We start from the raw sequence: 24,938 nt of genomic DNA, 5'->3' as shown, positions 1-24,938 counted from the left end.
GTTGGCTGATTGGCTGAGGCTACATTTTCAGTTCTTTTTACATAATGAGGTAGATAGGCTGCTATGTTTTGGGCCTAGTTGGGCCTATATCCTTTTCTAGCCTACTACTAATGGTTTTTAGGCACTGCTATTATATATATAATTTACCGTGGGACTCCCGCCTCGACGACGGGGAATGATTCAGGCATGTGAATCTATGAAAGATACCCCAATACTGGATAAAGGACTGTAATTACAGTAGAATATGAATGTCAGCGACACTATTACAATCACTTAATTCTAAACCTTGGCATGAAGTAACCTTTGCACTGCTTGTACGGGTTGTGTTGAGTAAGTGACATTTCTTTGTAAAGATTTGGTTTTGGATCTTTTACCAACTCCACTACATAAAGGCATTCAGCTTAGAGAGAAGAGTAACAGCCATATTCTTCTCCTCTTTACATTTAGATTTATGATTGCCAAAGTTTGCTTCTAATATTTGAACCTAAAATCAGGACTCTCTTAGGACTCACAACAAGGAACCATTGGTTGGAACAGCATGGAAGCGAGCCATTCAACTGAAGAAAGTGTACCAGTGCGGTAGGATTTACACATGTAGCATTTTTATTGGGGATTTATACATGCAAAAATCAAACAAGGGAGATGATATCTGTAACAAGTTGAGGAAGGTCAGCAAAGGTAGCACATTTTTTTGATCTTTACACAAGAACAAAGCTTTATCCACAAAAATGCCAGCTTTTAACATGGAGTTTGTACATTTAACCTTGAACACTGCTGGCTCCATTAGCCTAACCCAATCCCAACCCTCCCTGCCCACCCCAAAAAAATATTTAATATCTTTAGTAAATAAATATTCTCCACTTTTATTCTGAAAGCCTACATCTTTAATATACATATATAAGCTATTACACAGGTTACATAAGTAGTGTTACAATATATTTATCAGACAGATACAGAATGAAACACAAAATGTGAAGCAGATTCATACCATTGCACACATATGTCCATTGTAGTTTATTCTTTTTAGATGGATGGATTGAGAGAGCAAACAGAAGGGGTTGTGGACAAATTTGACTTTAGCGGGCTCCTTTGTGGCATCTCACAACATCTGGGTTTCCCTGAAATCTACCAGATCGCTCCGGAGGAGAAAATAATTATTTTGCAGTGCTTTGTGACAGAGGATGTTTTAACTAGAGTATTGGTCTTCAAATTGAAAAGGTGTCCAGTGCTGGCCAATCGCATCATCAGGACTTATATTTCTGAAAATTACTGTTGGCTTCTAAATTTAAGACACATTTTCTAGAATGTTAGAAAAAGAAATCAAAGCGTACCCAATGAAACTGTGGCACCAGACTCATTTATGAAACATGTTGGTGCATCTTACTAAGATATTTTTGATACACCAGCATCCACGGGCTTAGCAAGAGGACATACTTTATTTAGGGGCATAAGCACAAAATATAACAAAAAAGTCGATGAGAAACGAAAACGTGAAACAGAGTACAAGTCCATGCGAAAGAAAGGAATAGCATTGAAAACCAATAATCTGTTAGTTTTAAAAAGGTTGTTTAAAAGCAATATCCATTTAAAATTCAGCAGCAGTATCTGCTGACTTTGCATGGAAGTCAGCTTTGGCATTCAAACGCGAGTACTTGAATAGAGTATGTAGTTACTAATTTCAAGGTGAAGCAATTTAAAAGTGTAGAACTGAGGCCTATAGAGAGAGCGATTTGCTCACAAGTACAACCTCCTCCTCTGCAATTCCCACCCAACACAGCACAGCACCTTCTTGGGTCTGTATTGCACAGAATCATCAATAGGGTGAAAAAAAGCAGGGACAACAATTTTAAAGTGTGTCCAAATACCTCATAGAATATTTTCTATGGTCAGCAGAAAAATAAACATTCATTTTGGAGAGGCCTGAAATCTGAGAATTCAAGTCTTGTCTAGAAGGGTCTGCTTGATCAATATATCTGAGATATCTTGAAACACTCAAGCCTGAGTGAAGGTTTTAGAGTTTCTTCGATATATCAGAGAAGCAAACATACCTTCATCAAGTGTCTAAAAAACAAACTGGGCAACAACCCTCTAAAAGGAAATGTAGTATCTCCCAGTACACAATATTGTTTCTTTAAATTGATAGATTGTGGGCATTGAATGAAAGTGCAGGTGCTCCGGCTTAGTATGGGCATCTTACCGAGAAGACTTTGTACCCAATTAGAAATCTAACAGCTTATAAGTGCTATTCCTCGGAGCCTAACTGTACTAGTCCATTCAATATATGTAGGCTGGCTACCTAAAATTCTTTGTGTTCTCACTCTGGCTTCTGACACATCACTTGCACAAACAATGACCATAAAATCCCTTGCTATGAGTTTCAGCCACAGATTCCACAAAAAACCCAGTTTACTGCAAGACACTGAATTTGAAGCTCAAGTCTGTTACCGTAGGAGAGAAAAGAGGGTGTTATTTAGCAGAGACAATGTTTAAGGTTTTGTTTCTTCCTACTTACAATCTTTTTTCACCTCCATACAGCTCAGTAAGACATGAATACCTCTACCGCTAACAACTCGAGCCAATTATTCCCATTCTGAGCAATGTATTGGTATGGATTTAGGTGGTCCTCCCAAGTCTCCACCAATGCATATTTCAACTTTATTCAGGATTGAGAAGAAGCTACCAGTGGTAAGATAGAGATTTACCCGCTATAGCTGTGAGATAAAAAACTGAAACAAAAAAATATACATTTAATTCACACTAACGTTTTTAGGGGTACCACAATCGTGAACTTCATCTATCCTGATTGAGAGCTCAGGTAGTAATACAAGGAATTTGAATGGTTTGGGGATAACCAAGCTAATCCATCGCCATTTGCTGTTTATACTTTCATACAAGGTACATAATTACATTTCTTTTTCTGCTATAGTGTGCAATACATTCAAATATTAAGCAAAATAGCCTATACAAAGTGCCCATTTATGGCAATGTTTACATAGTTAAAAAAAACAGGAATTCTCGCAATGCAGCCTAAATCGAGGGAAGAAACCGAAAAGGCGCCAAACATTCTCAATTTAATTCCCACTTGGTTGACAAAGCGTCAGAACAAAGATAAGAGGCTAAAAAAACAAAAGAGACACAAACAAAAAATAAATAATTTAACAATTCATTTGTTAGGTAGAATTAGTGCTTGCACAAAAAGACCAGCTTATTAAGTACACATTATCTGCACTCTGTGTGGTAATGAATCTAGTCTGTATAGTGTGACTAATGCTGCTGTGCATGGGTCCACAGTAAGAACTAATATGGAAATAGTTTATTCACATCGGGATGCAGTTCTTCAGAAGTGCAACATCAAAATCAGTATAGGTGTAAATCCAGAGACTAGCATGGCCGACGTTTCTTTCTGAGGTTTAAGAGTAATGTACCAAATATCTATACTGAAGAAAGAGGTGTAACAGAAACTAACCCCAACTGTCTTGGTGCGGAGCATAAAGTGAACTTTTCAGTACCTCAAAGTGTGGTCAATACCCCGTACCACGTGGACGGTAACACTGCATTAGTCATTTTCTTGTGAGACATTTTTTAAACTCTTGTGGGGATCTAGCAGAGACCTGACTGGCTCATGGGTCAGTAGGGTGAGCCTATGATTTCATGGCTTGGTTATTCATGGTCTGTATTATAATGCCGGACATATCACTAACATGCAGACATCTAAATAACCAGGTTGTGAACTGAATGAGATCAGCACAATGTGCTCAGTAGCACAGATAAGGACTATCATTAATTTTCAAACCCCGTGGGGAAAATTAAGTAGTTGGTCTGCACAGTCTTCAGGAGTCAATGAGCAGTACATAAGAAGAAATATAAGCTATCACAGGGTTTCTCCTTAAGAGTTTAAAATTCATCCAAAACCCTCAATAATTATAGAACCAATTTCAATTTTGTTCTCCAACATTAAGAACCCTGAGATCCTCAGAGCACCTACCCTTGGCAAGCAACAGAACTAATTCCTGTATCCTTCCTTTCCACTTGTTAAGCACAGTTTAAAATAATCTTCATTTGGATATGCACACAAACTAACCCACGAATCATCAACTTGAAACAGTAGTGACACCCACCATACTTAAAAAGGTGCATTTGCCAACCAGTACCGTTATCTTGTTCAGCGAACCCAGGTCACACTCCTCTGGCAAGCTTATTCATATTTAACCTTTAAAAGAAGATTTAACATTAAAAGCTTGTCGGCTCAATTTTTTGTCTAGCTTGAGGGGTAAAGAGTGTCATTTTTTTTTCAATCTACTAGCCTTCAAGAGTATTATGTGTTGCGTTAGATGCTTGCTTTTTAAAAATAGCAGTTAAAAAAAGGATAAAGTCCATGAGAGGCAGTCTGAGATGGGAGAGGAGCGAATGCGCCTGGCACAGTTAAGGGGAAAAGGTGTACCATACAAAGACTGCTGAGGCACTGGGCTCCTCGCCTTGCCGGATGGAGAAGGTTGGTTAGAGGCCAAAAAGAGCATCCTCCGAGTGCTCAGCCTTCTTCCTGCCTGCAGGATTCAGAGGAGCTGGTGCCTCCGTGGGTGGAGAAGGCAAGTCAGGCACCATCTCTGCAGCTTTGGCTCGCTCTTCTAAGAACTTGTCGAACTCTGAAACGAACATTTTTTGGGGGGGAACAGAAAGAAAAAGCAAAAATGTTACTTTTCAATAGCATTAAATATGTCTAAAAGACAAGCAACAGTCAGCTTTATGGCGACTGTGGTGCTTTTAATCTTTAGGCCCTTCTCCGTTACAAACTACTTCAAATGTTTACTTAGTGGGGACTGAGTGGTGCAACTTGGAATGTAATTTATTTAAAGGGTGAATAAAAAGCATGACACCAGAGATGTTTTCCTTGCTTCAGTGTAATGGATCATCTGTTAAGCCAATTCTTCCTTATTCTTACACTGGATTCTCTTGTATTTCAGCTGTACAGATCAGAGCAAATTTCACGAAGACTAGCTTTTCCAGATATTACGCTATCTCTGGAGTAAGGTGTGGAAGAATAATCTTAACGAATTTGGGTGGAGTCACCCATTTGTTCCCTTCTACACACTTTCAAAATTAGGTCTCTATACATGTTTGCCCTTAAAGAACTTCCTACAGCAAGCCATATAGTAGATGGACGGTCCCCCCAAAGGTCAGCAATTATTTCTAATACACTGAAATTTCTTGCTATTTGCTAGGTCAGGAACTATTCCATAAACATTCAGGAGCAGGCAGATACCTGTTTTGTCATTACATCAAGGCTATCTTGCTCAAGGCGCACGCACCTCGATGAATGGGAAGACTACTCGTTGGTGTGATCTATATGTGCAGAAAAAGGAGAGGTGGAGAGGAAATGGGGAGTGTGAGAGAGACAGAAAGATGCTTAGGTCATGTTGCAACTGCGCTATATTCTGTAAAGTACTCATCTGCTTCAAACACTGACTTACGGCATTTAGAAGAACCAACTTTCTGTGACATGGATTCGAGCTTCATGTGCAAAGCATCTATTGATGCTGCCCCATTTTTCCAGTTTTTTCAAAGATGCTATTGTAGATTGTATGTTGTAAAAATTACTTACTAATGTTACATGCAATGCAGTGTTGAAGTTTTAGCACCTGAACAATTGCACTTTTACACCCAATTTGCTCACAAATATCTTTATCTCAGGCAATAATTAAGGGGAAACACACAGAAGGGGGTGATAGGTAGGTGTTTAGGAGGAGGTGGGTATGAAACAAAAGTTCAAGTGTCATTACAGTAAATAACGTGTAATCACCTCTTCCTTGAGGCTTATGAAAAGATTGAAAAGCATGAATTTATAAAGGGCAAGCAGCCTTAACTAGCATTTGCCCAAACAAATGTATTTAACAGAAACTGACCAACACGAAAATAAGCTCACCAATGGCCGTCCATGGTATAATGCTTTTTTATAAGAGATGTAAAAAGCCCATATGGCTACTTTGCAGATACCTACCAAAAGAAAAGGGTGCAGGAAAGCGAGAGATCTTGCCATAACGCTCGCAGTATGCACACGAAGACTCTACAGAGGCAAACCAATATACCTGTAGAATTGTTGGATGCAAACACCAGTCAATATGCTATTAATGCTTTGAAAGTGTTTTCCATTAAGGGGATGAGTAGGGCACCACAACTGATGACCAGACTGATGCAAAATCTATTTTCATTCTGCTAAGTAAAGTTTAAAGCAGTGCCTAAATGTTCAACATGTTAAGAATGTCGCTGGAGAGATTAGAGAAAGAATGGGGACACAATCTCCTGGGTGTCATAGAAATCTAACAGGACCACAAGAAGGAAAAACACATTGACAAAAATTAGTTAAAGGCTCAGAACAGGAAAGAGCCCGAAGCTTGCCAACGAGGAAGGCAGAAATAATCACACTCAAAAGCACAACTATGACTCCAATTGAAGGCCTATACTTCGAAAGGACTATGCGCATAAAATAAAAAGATTATATAGTCTCTCATGAATGTTGCAGCCTCTAAATTAGAGGACACTAATTTAACAAACCTTGAAATGAAAGCTTCATTGTCGTGTTTTATAGAGAAACCCTTTGTGAAAAAGTTCCTGCAGGACCACAACAGCTGCCTCCTGGTGGCACCACAACTGTATGCCTCCACTTCAATAAGCTACCTAGCTCAAATGAAAACATCAAATGCACAAGAGTGGTATAATGGTCCTGTATCAAGGCCAAGTGGCAAAGGGATATACACTTGATATTTGAAATGGCTGTGCAAGGCTTTATTGAGGTAGTCTGCAAAACAGAAAGGCTATCATCCAAAATGGCTAAATGGCGTTAAGTTAGACTATTAAGTAGCAGACTTCCAAGCTCAGAGATCGAAGGCAGGGATGAAGCACCAAGTTATTTTGAGACAGGTTGTCTCTTCTGTCTGGAAAGCAGAGGGGAGGATATTGGCCTTCCAGACAGAAGGTTCAAATCCAAGAACCAAACCAGTCTGGCCACAGAGGGACCACAAGAATTAGCGAAGCAATCAGGTGACTCTCTCACCTAGACTATTACCCAGGGGGTGGAAAGGCATAGTGTGAACTCTGCAAGGTTATGGGCAACACACACACATACAGAAAAGCAGAGAATATCACACTTGCAGCTGAACAGAACGACTGTTGTCTACCAGTGACAGAAAATAACATTGGAGAGCACCCAAGCTGTTTAGTTCCGACTCATATGAAGAATAAGTCAGTATGTTCAGGTAGTTTGCTTCCTGCTTGGGTGAGGGAGGATGCAGCTTGATAGACTGTCAAGAGACATGCCCTGAATTATCACTGGTTCCAAAGGTTGATTGTCAATCAGCAGAGTCAACATGGGCAGGTGTCCCCATGTTTCTTGATATTAAACACATGTTGTACTGTTATCTGTTTATCAACCACCTTCTTGCTGCGAAGGGAGTGCAGGAAGGCCCTGAGGGATCAGTTGATGCCTTCATCTTATGTGGGTAGATGTGCATGAGGGGATCTGCTGAGAACCAGAGTTCATCAATTTAGGATGATTCATATAACCTCGGCCTTAACAATTTTGTAACAAAAATAAAGTCACTGACATAGGAGGACTGGGAGGACTTGAGCGATGACCTCCTCGAACCATTTCCAGCAATAGTGTCTGTGAGACCATCAAACAAGCAGTTTGGGACCTTCTCAGAGATGGGGACAAAGGTTGACTGTAGGTCCGGTCACTGATGCCAGCAGCAAGCAAGATGCTTTTGCATTCTTAAAAAGCCTGGAAAAAACACTTGTACAAAGCACGACATCAGAACCATGGCCTTCTCTAACCATCAGGATGAGTGGAGGGTTCATTTGTACAAAGGTTGCACAGATGTTGGCACACATTTGATGACGTGTCATAGTTCGGTCAAAGAGGAGGCGCAGGAGCTACTACTATTCAGATTTAAAGCAAGTATTGATGTTGGGTCGGGCTGAAAAGGGCTCAGTGTGTTGGCCATCCTGTGTTTATAGGCAATGAAAGTTAGCTGCAATAGCAGCAACCTAGTCATGCTGAGGGGAGGGGCTCTTAACTAACAAGCCACCCAAGGCCAAATGTACTGACTACAACCACTTTGTCAGAAACAGTAAGTTTAAGCAGAAGGGGAGTACCTAATACTCAACATTCCGATTGATGAACCTGAGAAACGTTCTATGCTGGGGCCATGGAAGTATTTGTCCTCCAGGTTGATTGTACACTACCATCAAAAAAGTGTCTGAGTAGTGGCTTTCTTTTTTTTTTTCTTTTTGTCCTCATCTCACCTTGGCACGTACAAATGAACACTCTCAACCCCATTCCATCCTGGGCGCCCAGGGTGGAAGTTCTTGCTGTACCCGGAGCCGACCCGGCTACCCCTTTATTCTGGGGCCAGGTGTAATCATTGGACAAATTCAGGATTTGTTACCAACCTCATTTCTATAGTCCACTCCATCAAAGGTCGCCATACCATGCTATTCCTATTGTGTAGTGTACCAGTTTCAAAACGTGTGGTTCTCAGAACAGATTGAAGCCAATTTTCATGCAATGGAGGGGTAGCATCCTTCCATACCGTACATATTTCTCTACGTGCAATAAGAATTAGGGTGAAAAATAATGCCACCTGTGTCCCCCTTAACCCATCAATAAGATCAGTGTCCAAACCAAGCTTTATTACACTCCCCAAAAAAAAAAAAAAAAAAATCGCAAAATTTGTCAGTCCAATTCTCTTGTGTCCCAGATGTGATATGCCAGAGGCTGATGATATCCATGTCTTTTATGACTGCCCTATGATTGGCCCCTTCTGGGCCAATGTGGAGAGGACATTGGAGAGTGTTTTTAAGATGAAGCTTAGGTTGAATGTTGTAAGGTTTTTTTTTTTGGTTTGGACACTGATCTTATTGTGTAGTGGCTTTCTAGACCACATCATGCAGGAATATTTAGCACACCATAGTAGGTCGATGATCCGGGACTCGAACGATGAATCAGCCATGCTTCTTTTTGATTGACTAAAAAGATTTGAAAAAGTTATTCATGGACTGCTGCCCCTTCCTTCCCTGTGAGCTCGGTGTGCGATCTGTTAGTTTCCGCTTTTGGTGAAAAATGCAAAATGTGTGAGGGACGGAATCAAGACGCAAATGCACAAAGAAGCAGCTGGGCCTTAAAAAGCTTTCAGCTCAGCTTAGAGGAGACCAAGATTTAGGACTTGCCATAAGAGTCCCAATTTGCTCTTGGTAATCAACTTGCCAGTAGGCTCATTGAAAGTATCTTATCACCAAAATTGAAGGTCCAGCCATTTGTTCTGCACGAGGTAGCCAGAACTCACCCCTGTTCTGGGATTACTAGTGCTGCCAGTAATAACAATATTCCATAGGTGAAAAAGCAGCAAAAGTCCATGCCATTCTGTCAAAGTAATGTAAGCCCTGGCCTGAGGCAAGGATGAATTCTGGTGCATACTCTTACCAAAGGAGTCAATGATTTTAAAGTCATTATCCAATGGCACAGAAACAGAGAAAGAATTTCCACACAGATGGATTCCTCCACTATCAATCTTTGCTTGGAGACCGCCCTAACTGTTACCTACTAAGTTCGAGTAGGGTGTATTTTATGTTGTCCACTTTGGTACAGTACACACCTACGATCATTAAAGCCTCGTAGAGCTGTTGGTTGTTTATGATGTTTCCACCTAGTTCTGGGGTTCCGTTCAGACCAGATTTTGAGTTGTCATATAATATTTTTTGGGTTTCTGTTGTAGCCAACGTGTGAAGTGATGGTTGAGCATGGGTCTCAACTACAGAAGTACTATCTGTGGTCTTGTTATATGACTGTGAGGCTGTGGCATATTCTTCAGCTGCAAAGTGTTTGATTTTAGGTCACAGGTGTTTGCAATGGGTCCTGGGGTGGAAATCTGAGTGAGCACTAGAATTTACAAAAGATATCCCAAGACTACCATTACAGTTGTACTCCAAATGAACAACCGACTTCAGGGTTAGCAAAGGCGAGCAGTCACTGCTTAAGGAAGTAGAACAGAGCAAGTTCTCCCACTCATGTTTTTGACAGTCAACTGCTGGGATGTCATTTAGTCTCAGAGCACCTGAATTCTAGTCACCAGGATGGTGCATGGATCTAAAGAGTAGAAGTAAGAGGGCCAATAGCAAATGATTTGATTTGATTTATTATTTTATAAAGCGCGCGATTGCCCGTGGGCGTCTTGGCGCTGATTCTCATTTCAAAGACAACATGGTCCGGCTTGCTCGCACCTATCTTGCCTTAAACAACCAGGTTTTTACTTCCTTCCGGAAGGAGAGCAAAGACGTACTATTTTTGATGGTGACTGGGAGTAAGTTCCAGGTCCTGGCCGTCTGCAGTATGAAACTCCTTCCTCCCCATCTGGTCTGTCTAAACCTGGGAACCTGGAGCAGTCGCGACTGACCGGTTATGAGGGTTCTGGATGGTTCGTAAGGTTTGAGCCGTGTTCTAAGGAACAAAGGGCCTGAGCCGTGGAGGGCCTTGTAGGCCAGGCAGAGTGATTTAAACGCCACTCTTTTGGATATCGGGAGCCAATGGAGGTGATCCAATATATGGGCTCGTACTTGGGGACATCCAACACCAGTCTGGCTGCTGCGTTTTGTAAGCGTTGGAGTTTCGTTATAATTTGGGCCTGGGCACCGGCATAAAGCGCGTTCCCGTAGTCTAGCCTTGATAAGGCCAGTGCTGTTACCACCGTTTTCCTGGTGTCAAGCGGGATATATGGTAGAAGCTTTCTTATCATTTTCAAAATGAACCATACTGCAGATGTCAGTTTGCTGGCCTGAGCATCAAAGGAAAGCTTGTTGTCCAAAATTATACCAAGGTTTCTTACCTTCTGAACCGGGGAAGGACAGTTGCCCAGGCTGTCTGGCCACCATTCTGGTGTCCATACCTTGGCATCCAATCCTAGCAGCATTACTTCACTTTTATCCCCATTCAGTTTTAAACAGTTGCTCTGCATCCACACTGCTTGATTTGCGTCATGCAGGTCTTAAATTTTTTTCGCAGTTTCATCGACATCGCTGGCTATGGACACAACTATTTGTGTGTCGTCGGCATAGGAGACTGCAACGAAACCACTTTCTCTTATGATGGCCGCCAGGGGTGCCACGTACAAATTAAAAAGACTGGGGCTTAGGGAGGACCCCTGCGGCACACCGCATGGTGAATTGAAAGGTTCCGATCTTGCTTCTCCCAGCTCCACTGTAAAGGATCTATTACTCAGATATGAAGCCAGAAGCGTATAGGCTGAGCCCAGAACTCCTACTCCGGCCAGACGAGTCAGAAGTGTCTCGTGGTTGACCAAGTCGAAGGGCGCCGAGAGATCCAAAAGGACCAAGGCGGCCTTCCCCCCGGCATCGAGAACACTCCTGAGCTCCTCCACTGCCGTTAGTAGTGCCGTTTCAGTACCGTGTCCCTCTCGAAAACCAAACTGACCGTGGTCTAGGATGTTTCCATCAGTGAGGAATTGGGCAAGTTGTTTATTCAGTAGTTTCTCCAACACCTTAGCCACAAAAGGAATCCTTGTAATAGGTCTGAATTTGGCAGGATCTTCCGGGTCTAGATTTGGGTTTTTTAGGAGTGGCAATACTGATGTAGATTTCCAGGCTTCCGGGAAGACTCCAGATGTAAGAATATACCTGAACAGTATTTCCAGCTGTTTGCTCAGTAATTCGGGAAAAAGCTGCATCACCTTTGGAGGGCATGGGTCCAAAGGGCAACCTGACCTGGTGGTCCTAACCGCCTGCAGAATCTGCTCCTCTGATGGTGGCTGGAAAAAAAACCGAGTGTTCTGCTGTGACTTGGGGAGAGCTATCTTAATCTCAGAGTTTATCTGGCTTTCCCTAGTTGCATCGGTATTGTTTAAAGGAGACTGAACCCCTTCGGTTATGTCTGGTTTTTTAAAAGAGTCGTACACTGCGGAGACTTTGGTGACAAAGAAATCGCCCAGCATGTTACAAAACTCTGAGCTAATCTCTACCGAGTCATTGCTGCCTAATTTTGTCAGTTTTTTTACTGTGGCGAAAAGCTCCTTACTGGAGTCTTTGGCCTCATTGATTTTACACATGTAGTAGCTGCTTTTTTCTGTCTCTATAAGTTATATATATACTGCCAATAAGGCTTTATAGTCTTCCCTTGGCCCTGGTTCGTAATTCGTCCTCCATACTTTCTCCGCTTTCCTGCATTTTCGTTTTTGCGCCCTAAGGGCTTCAGAAAACCATGGTTGAGATGGAGATTTCCTTTTATATATAACCTTTCCCAGTGGGACTGCAGCAATCACTGCTATGTTTATCCAATTGGTACTTTGCTCCGTGGCCGCATTACAGTCTGGGGTTAAATCAGGGACTAGCGACTGGAGTTGTTCTTGTAGTATCCGCGTGTTAATCTTGGCCCAGTCGCGATATGTGACCATCTTTGGTTGTGGGGAGGACCTGGCTAGTGCTTCTGTGACCTCGATTGTAAAAATGATCGCCTTATGGTCCGACCACGGAACGGGTAAAGTTTCCAGTATTTTTACCCCCCTGCTTGATGTAAATAACCCATCAAGAGTGTGGCCTGCGTTGTGGGTGCCCTGCTTGACCATCTGTTCCATGGCCAGGTTTGCTAGGGCATCGTTAAGTGTTGCTACCGCTGTGTCCGAGCTTTTCTCTAGATGTAGGTTGAAATCCCCTAAAATTGTGTAATCAGCGCCTCTCACGCTGGATTCTAAAAAAGGGTTTAATAGATGGATAAGGGGCGTTTTAGCCTTGGGGGGTCTGTAAATTAGAAGTCCATTAAAAGTGTAGTTGCTAGCAATCTTGATCTGAAAATCTAGCGTCTCACAATCCCTGCTGCTTCCCTTATCTGAGCTCTTTAACTTAAGTTTTATGTTCGATATAATGGCCACACCACCCCCCCCCGTTTCTCCTTCCTATCTGCCCTGTTGAGCCTGAAACCCTCAGGTATGGCTACGGCTAGATCTAAATCTGATGCCTCATCTGCCCACGTTTCTGTGACGAAGAGGAGGTCAAGGTCTTATGTTTCAATCAGTTCCGCTGTTTGAATGTTATGTTTGACTAGGGACCTAGCGTTAATTAGACCCGCCTTTAGTGGCTTCGACTCTGTTTTTTACGCTTGTAACATCTGAGTGATCAAATTTTCCACAGGGCAAAACATGAACTCGAGATGGCTGACCGGATATTGTTTGGTTTCCGAATGCAGGTCTATTCTGGGACAAGAAGGAATCCCTTTAAGTGCGCGAAGAGCATGGCTGGGGTAGCTGATCCTGCCCAGGCCTTCTTTGTTTTGATCAGGGGATCTGGCCCTGGGCCCGATCAAGGCGCAGACGGGCTCGCCTTTGGCGAGCCTTCAGTGTGCCCGCAGCGCGCGTCCGCTGCGCGTCCGGATAGGCATCGGGTCTAAGTAAGAAAAGGGCGTGGGAGGACTAGAGCGCGAAGCGCCGGAAATCACCACCCGGAAGTGAGTATCTGCTCTATCCCCCTGGGCACCCTCCGTTCAATCGGCACTTGCCGCGACGGACCGGGGTGCCTGGGTCAAGCAGATTTGTGCAAATTAGCAAGGTAACTTTACTGTATGTGCAAAACAGCGTAATACATAAAAACAGTTAATTTTACAAAACACCGCATTCACCTGGCCGAGCCGCGAGTCTCTATGGTCAGACTCGCGTCAACTCTGCCCCAGGCTTAAGGGTAAATAATCCCTGCCCTGTTCTTAGTTTTAGGAGGACTTTGACTTGAGTTCAGATCATCATCTATATTTATGATGCTATGAAACAATGTTTTTTGATTAACTCCCAATTAATGGTGGTCCTACAATGCTGATGTCAGGAAATTACCAAGTGATTTTGTACTTTGGAAGGGAACCCAAACGAACCACATTAGGGGAAAGGATTGCAAGGGAATCTAAAAGTATATGTTTCAACCAGGGCCTCAATCTGCTTTGCGCATTGGGGCATCTTGGGACCCCTGTAAAGTATGTAGTAGATTTAATCTGTGATGGGACCTTATAAGAACTTTCGTAAGATTACGTATTGCTAGACCTGGAAAAGCAGACTTGAGCCATTAGGGGAATTTGGTATGCCATGGGGACAGGTATCCTTAGTCTGCAAAGACATACTGAAGAATACACTGGTGTTCGGCATGGGATACTTCTTGGTGTACGCCTTAGTGTAGCTGCTACAAACTGGCATTGGATCTGAAGGATCCATTACCAACAGTCCAGAGATTATGTTCCTGAAAATAGGCTGTTTCAAAAATGCCAACTAAGAAAGCACATTCCCAAGTGTGCATCTAGGCAAGAAGAGTTTAGCAACCAAATACTGGAGGGACCTACTGCTCAATGCTATTTAGAAAATCATAATCCCAGCCACTTGGGAGGTAGTATCACCAAGACAGTCGATTCTCTAATTAATGGCAACTTCTCTTACAAACTTGAACTATAACCAATCAGGCGACAGCACCCTCTACAACACTCCCAACAGAGGCTGAGTCCCTCAGATGTTCTACTGCACGTCGTGTGAAGGGAGTCTACTTGAACTCTGCTCAGTTTCTTCAGCTATTACTTCTTTTTAGATCATCCAAGATTATATTTCATGTTTAATTCCTCTGACCCTGGCACTAATATATCAGAGTAGCAGAAAAGAAGGTAATGGACTACAAAATGTGTCTAACCTTTTCCTCAAAAACTCTCACGTTCAGAGAGAAGAGGCTATTATTGGGACTACAGAAGGAATATGCTACTTACCAGTATGCATCTGTTCTTGGCATAGAGGGCTGCAGAGTGGTACATTTATGAATAGATCGCCATCTGGTGTTGGGCTCGGATGATTGCACTTTGTTTTTCTTCTGGAGAAGTCTTTGTCGTCATAGGTGACTCCTCCTCTCGGTGTTAGTGCGCATGGGCATCGGCTCCATCCTTAGATTGTTTTGCCATAGTAGGGTTAGATGGAGTAGTGTAGTATAGTACATAAAGATATGCCCATGTAAATGTATCTAAATAAGATAATGTTGGGACAGACACAGGTTTCCGGGGAGGCAGGGAGGGCATGTACCACTCTGCAGCCCTCTATGCCAAGAACAGATGCATACTGGTAAGTAGCATATTCCGTTCGAGGCATATGGGCTGCAGATGGTACATTTATGAATAGATTGTACAGCAGTTACCTCCCTAGCGGTGGTCACCAGTGTCTGTCGCAACTGTCTGAAATAGAGTTTTTAATACAGCTTGGCCCACTCTGGCTTGTTGTGCAGCCTGTACATCAACACAGTAGTGCTTTGTGAATGTATGTGGTGTAGACCAAGTTGCTGCTCTACATATGTCATCTAGGGGAATGTTCCCTAAGAATGCCATAGATGCTCCTAGTTTCCTTGTGGAATGAGCTCTAGGAGGAACAGTTAATGTTCTCTTTGCTTTAATGTAACATATTTGTATACATCTTACAATCCATCTTGCGATGCCTGCTTTAGAGATAGGATTGCCCTTATGTGTTGGGGAAAATGCTACAAATAGTTGTTTAGTTTTCCTGAAGTTTTGTGTTCTTTCTATGTAGTACAAAATGGCTCTTTTAACATCTAGTGTATGTAGAGCCCTTTCTGCCACCGTCTGTGGCTTTGGAAAGAAGACTGGTAATTCCACTGGCTGATTGATGTGGAATGCTGAAATTACTTTAGGCAAGAACTTTGGGTTTGTTCTAAGAACCACTTTATTCTGGTGTAACTGTAGGAATGGTTCTTGTATTGTTAATGCCTGTAATTCGCTTACTCTTCTGAGTGAGGTAATAGCTATAAGGAATGCCACCTTCCATGTAAGGAATTGTATTTCGCACCTATGCATAGGTTCGAAGGGTGGCCCCATTAGTCTGGTGAGTACTACGTTGAGGTTCCAGACTGGGGAAGGTGGTAATCTTGGTGGAATGACTCTTTTAAGACCTTCCATGAATGCTTTTATCGCTGGTACTCTGAACAGTGATGTGCGCTGCCTGTTTTGCAGGTATGCTGCTATAGCTGCTAGATGTACTCTGATAGATGTGTACGCTAGATTACATTGCTGTAAGTGTAATAAGTAGCAAATAATCTCTCTTGTTGATACGTCTAGAGGGTTGATATTGTTATTAGTACAGTGTATAGCAAACCTCTTCCACTTAGCTGCATAGCATGCTCTGGTGGTTGGACGTCTCGCTTGTTTAATTATTTCCATGCAATTTGGGGGGAGATCTAAGTACCCAAATTCTAGGATTTCAGGAGCCAGATCGCTAAGTTCAATTGAGTTGGATCTGGGTGCATTATTTCTCCATGGTTCTGTGTAAGGTGCATGGGTAGAATTCGTAGCTTTTGATGTGGCACTTGTGAGAGTTGCAAGAGCGTGGTGAACCACGGCTGTCTTGCCCACGTGGGTGCTACTAGTATCATGGTCATTGAATGTTGTTGCAGTTTCCTGACCACTAATGGGATTAGTGGGAGAGGGGGAAAAGCGTATGCAAATTTGTTGGACCAATTTATCCATAACGCATTGCCCTGCGACAGGTGATGTGGGTACCTGGACGCGAAGCTTTGGCATTTTGTGTTCTGATGAGTGGCAAATAGGTCTATCTCTGGTTGTCCCCATCTTTGGAAGAATGGCTGCAGTATTTGTTGGTGCAGTTCCCATTCGTGTATTTGTTCCGACTGTCTGCTTAAGATGTCTGCTATCTGGTTTTGAACTCCTGGTAGGTGTTCGGCTAACAGATAGATGTTTTGAGGAATGGCCCATCTCCAAATTTCCTGTGCTAGTCTGGATAATTGGAGAGAGTGCGTCCCCCCCTGTTTTTGAATATAATACATTGCTGTCATGTTGTCTGTTCTGATCAGGACTGCTTTGTGGATAACATGTATCTGAAAGGCTTTCAATGCTAGAAACACTGCCAGTAGTTCTAGGTAGTTGATGTGTAGTGTTCTTTCCTGCACACTCCACCTTCCTTGTACTGTGTACTTGTCCATATGTGCTCCCCATCCGGTGAGCGATGCGTCTGCTGTTATTGTCACCTGTGGAATTGGCTCTAGGAACGACCGCCCCTTGGTAATGTTTGTTCTGTTCCACCACTTCAGAGAGCGGTGTGTGCGGTCGTCTACCAACACCAGATCCGTAATCTGTCCTTGAGCCTGATTCCACTGTGTCGCTAAGCATTCTTGTAGCGGACGCATTTGTAGTTTTGCATATGGTATTAGCAGTATGCAGGATGACATCATGCCTAATAGTTGCATGAACACTCTTGCTGTTAGTGAGTGTTGTGGCTGAAATCTCTGAATGATTGTAAGCATTGCTTGGACCCTGACTGGGTTGGGGTACACTTTGGCTTTTTCTGTGTCTATAGTAGCCCCCAGATATTGTTGAGCCTTGTTTGGTTGTAGGTGTGACTTTGTGTAGTTCACCGTGAACCCTAGCTGGTGTAGTAGCTGGATTGTCTTTTGTGTGTGTTGCAGACACTCCTCTTGCGACCTGGCTTTTATTAGCCAGTCGTCCAAGTATGGGAAGACATGAATTTGTTGTCTTCTTAGGTGAGCTGCTACCACTGCCAGGCATTTTGTGAACACCCTTGGTGCCGTCGTGACACCAAATGGAAGGACTTTGAACTGATAATGTTGTCCTTCTACCACAAACCTGAGGTATTTCCTGTGGGCTTTGTGAATAGGGATATGAAAGTAAGCGTCTTTTAGATCCAGTGTAGAAAGAAAGTCCCCTTTCTTCAGTAAAGGAAGTACTTGTTGGAGCGTGACCATGTGGAAATGTTCCGAATTTATGTATGCGTTGAGAGGTCTTAGGTCCAGTATTGGCCTTAGAGACCCGTCCTTTTTGGGGATTAGGAAGTATAGGGAGTATACTCCTGTTCCCTGTTGGTGCTGTGGAACCTTCTCTATGGCATGCTTTTCTAGCAGTGATATTACTTCCTGTTTTAATAGTGTCAGGTGATCTTGTTTCATTGGACGCTGTTTGGGGGGGATGTTTGGTGGGGTAGCTGTGAGTTCTAGGCAATAACCATGTTGGATAATTTGTCTTACCCACTTGTCTGATGTGATGTTTTCCCAGACAGGTAGGAACTGTGATAGGCGTCCCCCTACCGGTGTTATATGGTCTGGGGGAAGCTCTATGAAGTCACTGTTTGGGGGTTGGAGAGTTGCGGTTGTTGTTGTTTCCGCGACCTCTACCCTTGTTGTTGTTACCCCTGTATCCACCTCTAGAATTACCTCTGGGTGATGTAGGTGTAAAAGAGGTTTGCTGTTGGTTTGTGCCTGTACTTTTGGATCCTCCTCTATAGGTGGATCTACGAAAGGAACCTCTTTGTGTCGGCTGTTGCAATGCTCCCATTGATTTAGCCGTTTCTGTATCCTTTTTCATCTTTTCTAGGGCCTCATCTGTCCCTGTGCCAAAAAGTGTTTTCCCATCAAAAGGTTGGTTCAGTAACGATGTTTGTACCTCTTGTTTGAACCCTGATACTCTGAGCCATGCATGTCTCCTTAACATGATGCTTGTATTTGTCGACCTTGCCGCAGTTTCTGCCGCGTCTAGGGCGCACTTTATTGAAGTGTTAGTAATTAACTTCCCTTCTTGTATAAGTTGATCTGCTTTCTTTTGATGTTCTTTAGGGAGATGTTTGATGAGTGTTTCTAACTCATCATAATGCGCTCTGTCATACCTTGCAAGTAGTGCTTGCGTATTAGCTATGCGCCAACTGTTTGCCGCTTGAGATGCTACTCTCTTGCCAGAGGCATCTATTAGTTTAGACTCTTTGTCAGGAGGTGGAGCTTCTCCTGTAGATAAAGAGTTTGCTCTCTTGCGAGCGTTTGTGACCACTAGTGAGTCTAGAGGAATTTGTCCCTTAATGTATATTGGGTCTTTTGGAGCTGCCCTATATTTTTTATCAATTCTTGGGTTCAATACCCTAGCCCTCACTGGGTCTTTGAATATCTCCGATGTATGACTGAGAAGGCCCTTTAGCATTGGTAGTGTTCCTGATGTTCTTTGTGCAGTAGGTAGTGTTTCTAATAAGAAGTCCTGTACTAGAGGTTCTGTATGTAGGTCTACCTTATGAAATGTTGCTGCTCTAGTAATGAGTTGTGCAAACCCAGTATTGTCATCAGGAGGTGAAGGTTTTGAGGGATATGACTCAAGGTTGGTATCATTACCTGATCCCACATTATACTCCTCCCATGGGTCAGCCTCCTCTGGGATTGTGTCCTCATCATCCCCAGGGTGTCCCCCCTCCCCTGTGTCACTCTCTCCATCTGTTGTAGGTGTAGATGGACGTGTGGGAGGGATATCTGGCCTATTGTGAGGAAGAGGTGAAGATGGTGTGTGAGGTTTGGGAGAAGGGGGAGGAGTTGTATTCGTCCCCATTGTTCTCTTCTTTGGATGAGCCTTGTCGTCCAAATGTTCATGTTTCCTCTTTTTAGGTAGTTCTGTGGCTACCTTGCCAGTCTTTGGGTCAATAAACAAAGTCTTTTGTTTAGGATCCGTTCCGTGTTCCTGTGTCGGTACCGCAGTTTTCGGTTCCGAGAGGTGTTTTTTCTTTGAACTGTCCATTTGTATTTTCGGTGCCGAAGTTTTGTTCGGATCCGACTTCTTCGGTATCGAAGATGTCCCCGGTGTCGGGGGTGTTTTCGGCGCCGAAGCGTGCTTCGGTGTCGACATGGACTGCTTCGACTTCGAGCTTTCCTTGACCTGGTGCTTCGGTGTCGATGTGGTCGGTTTATCGGAACCGGAACCACTATGATGTGGGACCGAGTGTTTCGGTTTCTGTTTCGTTGCTGGGCTCGAAGGCGGGGCGTTGGAAACTTTTTTCGGTTGTCTGACCGGGCTCGAGGGCGGGGTCGACACCGTGCGGGGTCTGTTTTTCGGTAAAGGGACGTCGTCACTCACGGTTTGTTGGACGTCGATTTCCTCGACGTCGGACTCGTCCGCTTCTGACCCCGCCTCGTCGGCCTCTTCTTCCTCCTCTTCTGGGTGCTGGTCCTCGAACAGCTCCGGGATTGCTTGTGACTGCATTCTCGATACCTCGTGTCTTCGGGCTCGACGGTTTCTAATCGTCGATTTTGACGAGAACGCTGCACAGGCCTCACAGTCCCTGGATTCGTGTTCAGGGGACAAGCAGAGGTTGCACACCTCGTGTAGGTCCTTGTGTGGGAACTTAGCACCACACGTTGGACATTTTTTGAATGGAGTCCTTTCCATGGACCCCGGGCTGGACTACGTCGAGTTTCTCGTAGTCGTCGTCCTTCGAACCGCGTCGGTATGGAGTGAAGTCGCGTTCGATAACGATACCGTCGATTTGGAAAGGAATACGCGCCGGTTATAACCTTCTTTGTTGAAGTCGGTCCGGAGCGCTTCGATCCTCATCCGAACCCGATGGCGGAAAAAAACAATCTAAGGATGGAGCCGATGCCCATGCGCACTAACACCGAGAGGAGGAGTCACCTATGACGACAAAGACTTCTCCAGAAGAAAAACAAAGTGCAATCATCCGAGCCCAACACCAGATGGCGATCTATTCATAAATGTACCATCTGCAGCCCATATGCCTCGAACACTTAAATCTGTCCCTTCTGATGAGGACATTGAGGATTCCTTCACCTCACAGGAGAGGTCAAAGGGCGTGGTCGCGCCAAGGGACTCCAGAGGACACCCAGAAAAGCCATAAAAAAGACTTACCATTAGTCTTGATAAGGCACTTCTAAGAGAGAGACTGAGAGAAAATATCAAGGTCGGTTGTCTATGATGCCAGCCTCGTCTGGGATTACCTCGTCTATGATAACCATGTCTATGACTGCCTCATCTACGATGGCATAGTCTACGGCGGCCTAGTCTGCGGTGACCTCGTCTATGGCGAAGGCTTCATTGATGACAAACATTGTCGGCATCAGCCCAGTTGTGTACGTCCGCCTCGTTGACTATGATCTCGATGACAATACAAATGAAAAAAAGCACCGTAGTCATCAACAAAAACAAAAGACACATAATCCAGAATAATTTAATGTCACGAATGAAAGGGACTAATATGAGCATGTCTACAACAGTGGGCAATCTATGGAGGGACAACAAGTAGAGCGATTTCACAACTTCGCTTCATCTCCACCTTCAGAACATGGGTCAGGTCTATGTAGGTCTAGTACTAGGCATACAGGGTATGTTACAGGATTACTAATAACATTTTCCCGAGCCTGCAAGGTCACACAGTGCCTGATATGTCAGCATCCTCCGATGCTCCTGCCACTGAAAGAATGATCACATTGTCAAATATTACCATGCTTCCCAGGAAAAACCACTTCACATCTGGTGATGATAGTGAGAAGGCCCACTACACCCAGTGGATTCCCCACCAGATGATTTTTGATGGTTTCGCGACTTTTAAGGAACAAGTGGTCAAACACTTCCAACTTCCAATAGCAAATAAGCAATAGTTTGTTCTCCTTCTGATTTTAAATAGGAAAGCTGTGAGACCTATTCCATTTGTTGATACATCCGGGAGGAATTATAATCATGGAAAACCCTATCACTCATAAGCCTGGCTAACCAGCAAGGAGAAGTTCTCAACTATGCCCGGTGCTACTGTACAGGCTGCCAATTCACTGGCAATACGGGGCAGGTATTACCACCAGATGTAGTCAGACATTGCACACATACATAGAATTTCAGCTGGAAGACGGAAAGGGCAGAAACAAAAAATATTCTGCAGGGGGCGAAATGTCCTCATCAGTAAACGTAGATTGCGCTATAGACATAGTTTCAATAGGTTTCCCACAACAGGCAGGGTCAGTGGTCCTTAGATTCCAAGGTTGGTTCATGGTCACAACATTTAGAACCTGAGGTGCTAATATATGAAATGTTTTTTCCTTACCATAGCGACGCTCTGTTTGGCAAGCGACAATGTCTTGCAAGCAGTCCAGGCTGACTCCGACACCGCAAGATCTTCTGGTACTTTCAATTTCGAAAGAAGCACCCTTCAGAGGGACCCATAAAATACATACTTATCTGAATAAAGGAGGCTACCAGAGTTATCAGACTTCGTAACCCTATCAGTAGCCCTTAGGTTAGTTTACCTATAGTGACAATGATCTGGTACTGCTTACGCCATCCTGTGGGGAAAACGATTAAAAAATCTTGTCCACTATGGGGGAAAATAGCATGGAACAAATAAGTTTTGGCACTCATTACATATTGTCAGAAGTTAGAGTTCACCAAGATTCCTCCCACCTATCAGATGACCTCACTCTCTTACCTAAAATACATCACTTTGTAATGACTACAGATGCCGCCCTGGAAAGCTGGGGCGGTCATCTACAGAACCTGCAAATTCAATGAAGGTAGCCTCTGCTAAAAAAGAGCATGCTTATCAATCGTCTGCAGCTCAAAGCCAACTAACTCAGTCTCCAAGCTTTCCTGCCAATGATAGCAGAGCGTTCGGTGTTAGTTCGCACAGGCAATACCATCAGCATGCAATGAAGCAGCCTCCACAAATGGAAGTTTGATCGGTTGGCGCTCAATATGATCTTCTTGTTCTGGGGCAAACTGGCTCTAGATTTCTTTGCCATAAATAAAACCTGTAAATGCCAATTCTATGCAACTTGTCATCCACATCCAGGATCGTGGGGAATACCTTTCGACAAATGGCCCGGGATCTATGCTTACCTTTTGCCCATATACTTTAATTACCAAAGGTTCTCAGCAGCAGGAAGGCAGAGGTGTTGTCTCATCCTGATAGTCCCCAGGTGGCCCATGAAGCATTGGTTCACGGAGCTTCTCCTGCTATCGGAATACAACCACATTCACCTTCTAACATCACGTAAACTTTTGACGATGAACTAAGTCCATCATCTTACTTCCTGACCCGACTTCTCTCCTCTTACGCACATGTCTCCTAAATTCCATGAATTCAAAGATCTCAATGATCCTCAGGACTTCAGGTGTATTCTCTCGAAGTCAAGGTGGAAACCTCAATAAAGACATGTAAACTGTAATGGAAATGTTTCTGCCTATGGCGCCACAAAAGAAACCTACATACTCTACTAGCACAATCTTTCAGATAACTACCCTGTCTCCCCTTGCTAGCTTAGTTACGGTTGGTACATGCGTCTGCTAAGGTACGGCTTTCAGCAATATCAAGACATAGATACTCATTAATTTTTTTCTCTTTCTGGTCTTGCAGACTCATCAAATAGTTCATGAAATATGTATTTTGAGTTTTTCCCTCAAGTAAGGGCTTCTTCCCCAAACAGGCACCTGAACAGAGTTCTAGCTCAACTCATGAAGAGCTCATTCGCACCCATTCACAGAGCACACCTCATATTTCTCACATGGAAGGTCGCCTTGTGACTAGCACTCCCTCCAACCAGAAGGGTAGAGGAGCTACAGGTTTCACAACTCAAGAACTTTCTTGAGCCTCCACAATTTAGTACTTCTCAGAACCAATCCAAAAATGTATTCCCAAGGTTTCTTCAGGTTTTTCCTTAATGAACCTATAATATTTCAGACTTGCTTCCTGAATCCAACATCACAAGCTGAGAGGTCTATTCATATGCTATGATGTGAAATCTAAAATTCTTACATCGCGCTAAACAACTCTTGAGAACTGACCAACTGTTGGACTCCGATGGACACATTCGTAAGGGTGCTCCAGTCACGATGGCAACCGTTGCTCAATGAATTTCAGCTGCTATCCAGTTCTGCCTCTCAAAGGCTGCCAAGGCACTCACAGCGAAAACCAGGGTGCACTCAACTAGGGCAATTTACACCTCAACTACTTTGTTTGAGGAAGTGCCTATGGAGAAGATATGTTGTGCTGCAACTTGGAAGAGTGTGCATATAATTCATGCAGCATTATTACCTGGAAAAGGCACAGCGCAGTGATGCAGCGGTTGGACAGGTTTTACTACACTGCTTATTTCAATAAGGGGAGCCCTCTTTTGGTTCCATGTGTTCGCTTATGTATTTATGCAAATTTTACTGTGGGAATGACAACGGTGGGAGCACTATTTGGAGATTGCATGCTGTTGAACCACGCAGACTTAGTACCAGAACAGGGTCTAAAAGACTCACTGTTCATTATACATGCAAATATCACATAGTACATCAAGCTGCACTGGGCTCCGGGTGGCACTGAACCCACCACACATGAATTTGTACACTCTGTGTACTTAAGGAGAAATGGCGGACACTTAATACAGTGGGTATATCGAGGCTTATGAACACATTTAGCAGTACCCTTAACATAGCTGCGGGAAAAGGGGGGGTACCACCTGGGCGTGGGATTACTTTCTATTAATTACAGAGCTTTATGAAGAGCCACCTGTATCCTTGCAGCTACTTCAGAGCGTTATTGCGCATCAGGAAAAGTATGGAAGAATGGTGGGGTGCTAAGTTTCAGCCAGAGAAGAGGGGGGCGAAGCTGACGTGTTACATCGCAGTCCCCAGCACAGGAAGTTTTGCCTTACAATCTTTCTGGGCAGATGAAGTTTGAGAAGCGCCTCGGACTCGCAGTCAGGGCATTCCTCGACCCGGACTCTTTTAAAGGTCCATCCTCCTTGTTTCAGCCACTGAAGGTCTCTGGGGATCCTGGGCGTCATAGCGGGGGAGTAGCTATGAATAGTTCAGCGGGTGCTGTGGCACCAAGTCCCAGGGCTGTGAGGGGGCCCAATGCACCACAATTGTGGATGTTTTTCCTACCCAAGCACTCACACCTCATCACTGCGCCATAATGGACAGCAAGTTTCTGTTAGTACACCCCCCCCCCCCCATGCTCCGTGTAAGGCTCTGTGCTATAGAAATAATCCCATTTATTGACAACTTCAGTGAAAGGTGCTCCTAGTAGCCACTGTAATGATGGCAAATGCATTGTTTTAAGAAAGATGAAAGACTGACCAGTGCACTG

At 43.8% G+C, this 24,938-nt stretch overlaps 1 protein-coding gene across 6 annotated transcripts in view; it reads right to left on the bottom strand.

Annotated features, from left to right (window-relative positions):
* Positions 1-580: 580 nt before the first annotated feature.
* TOM1L2 (target of myb1 like 2 membrane trafficking protein) overlaps positions 581-24,938 on the bottom strand; it is a 501,785-nt gene continuing 477,427 nt past the window's right edge. For all 6 annotated transcript variants that reach the window (XM_078665196.1, XM_078665195.1, XM_078665198.1 and 3 more), the window contains one exon: positions 581-4,643. In XM_078665196.1, coding sequence (XP_078521322.1) covers positions 4,498-4,643 — 146 coding nt within the window. In that variant the 3' untranslated portion in view covers positions 581-4,497. The remainder of the gene's footprint in view (positions 4,644-24,938) is intronic.

Source organism: Lissotriton helveticus, chromosome 10, assembly GCF_964261635.1.
Source record: "Lissotriton helveticus chromosome 10, aLisHel1.1, whole genome shotgun sequence".
Classification (NCBI taxonomy): domain Eukaryota; kingdom Metazoa; phylum Chordata; class Amphibia; order Caudata; family Salamandridae; genus Lissotriton; species Lissotriton helveticus.
This window is presented reverse-complemented; position numbering and strand designations above follow the sequence as displayed.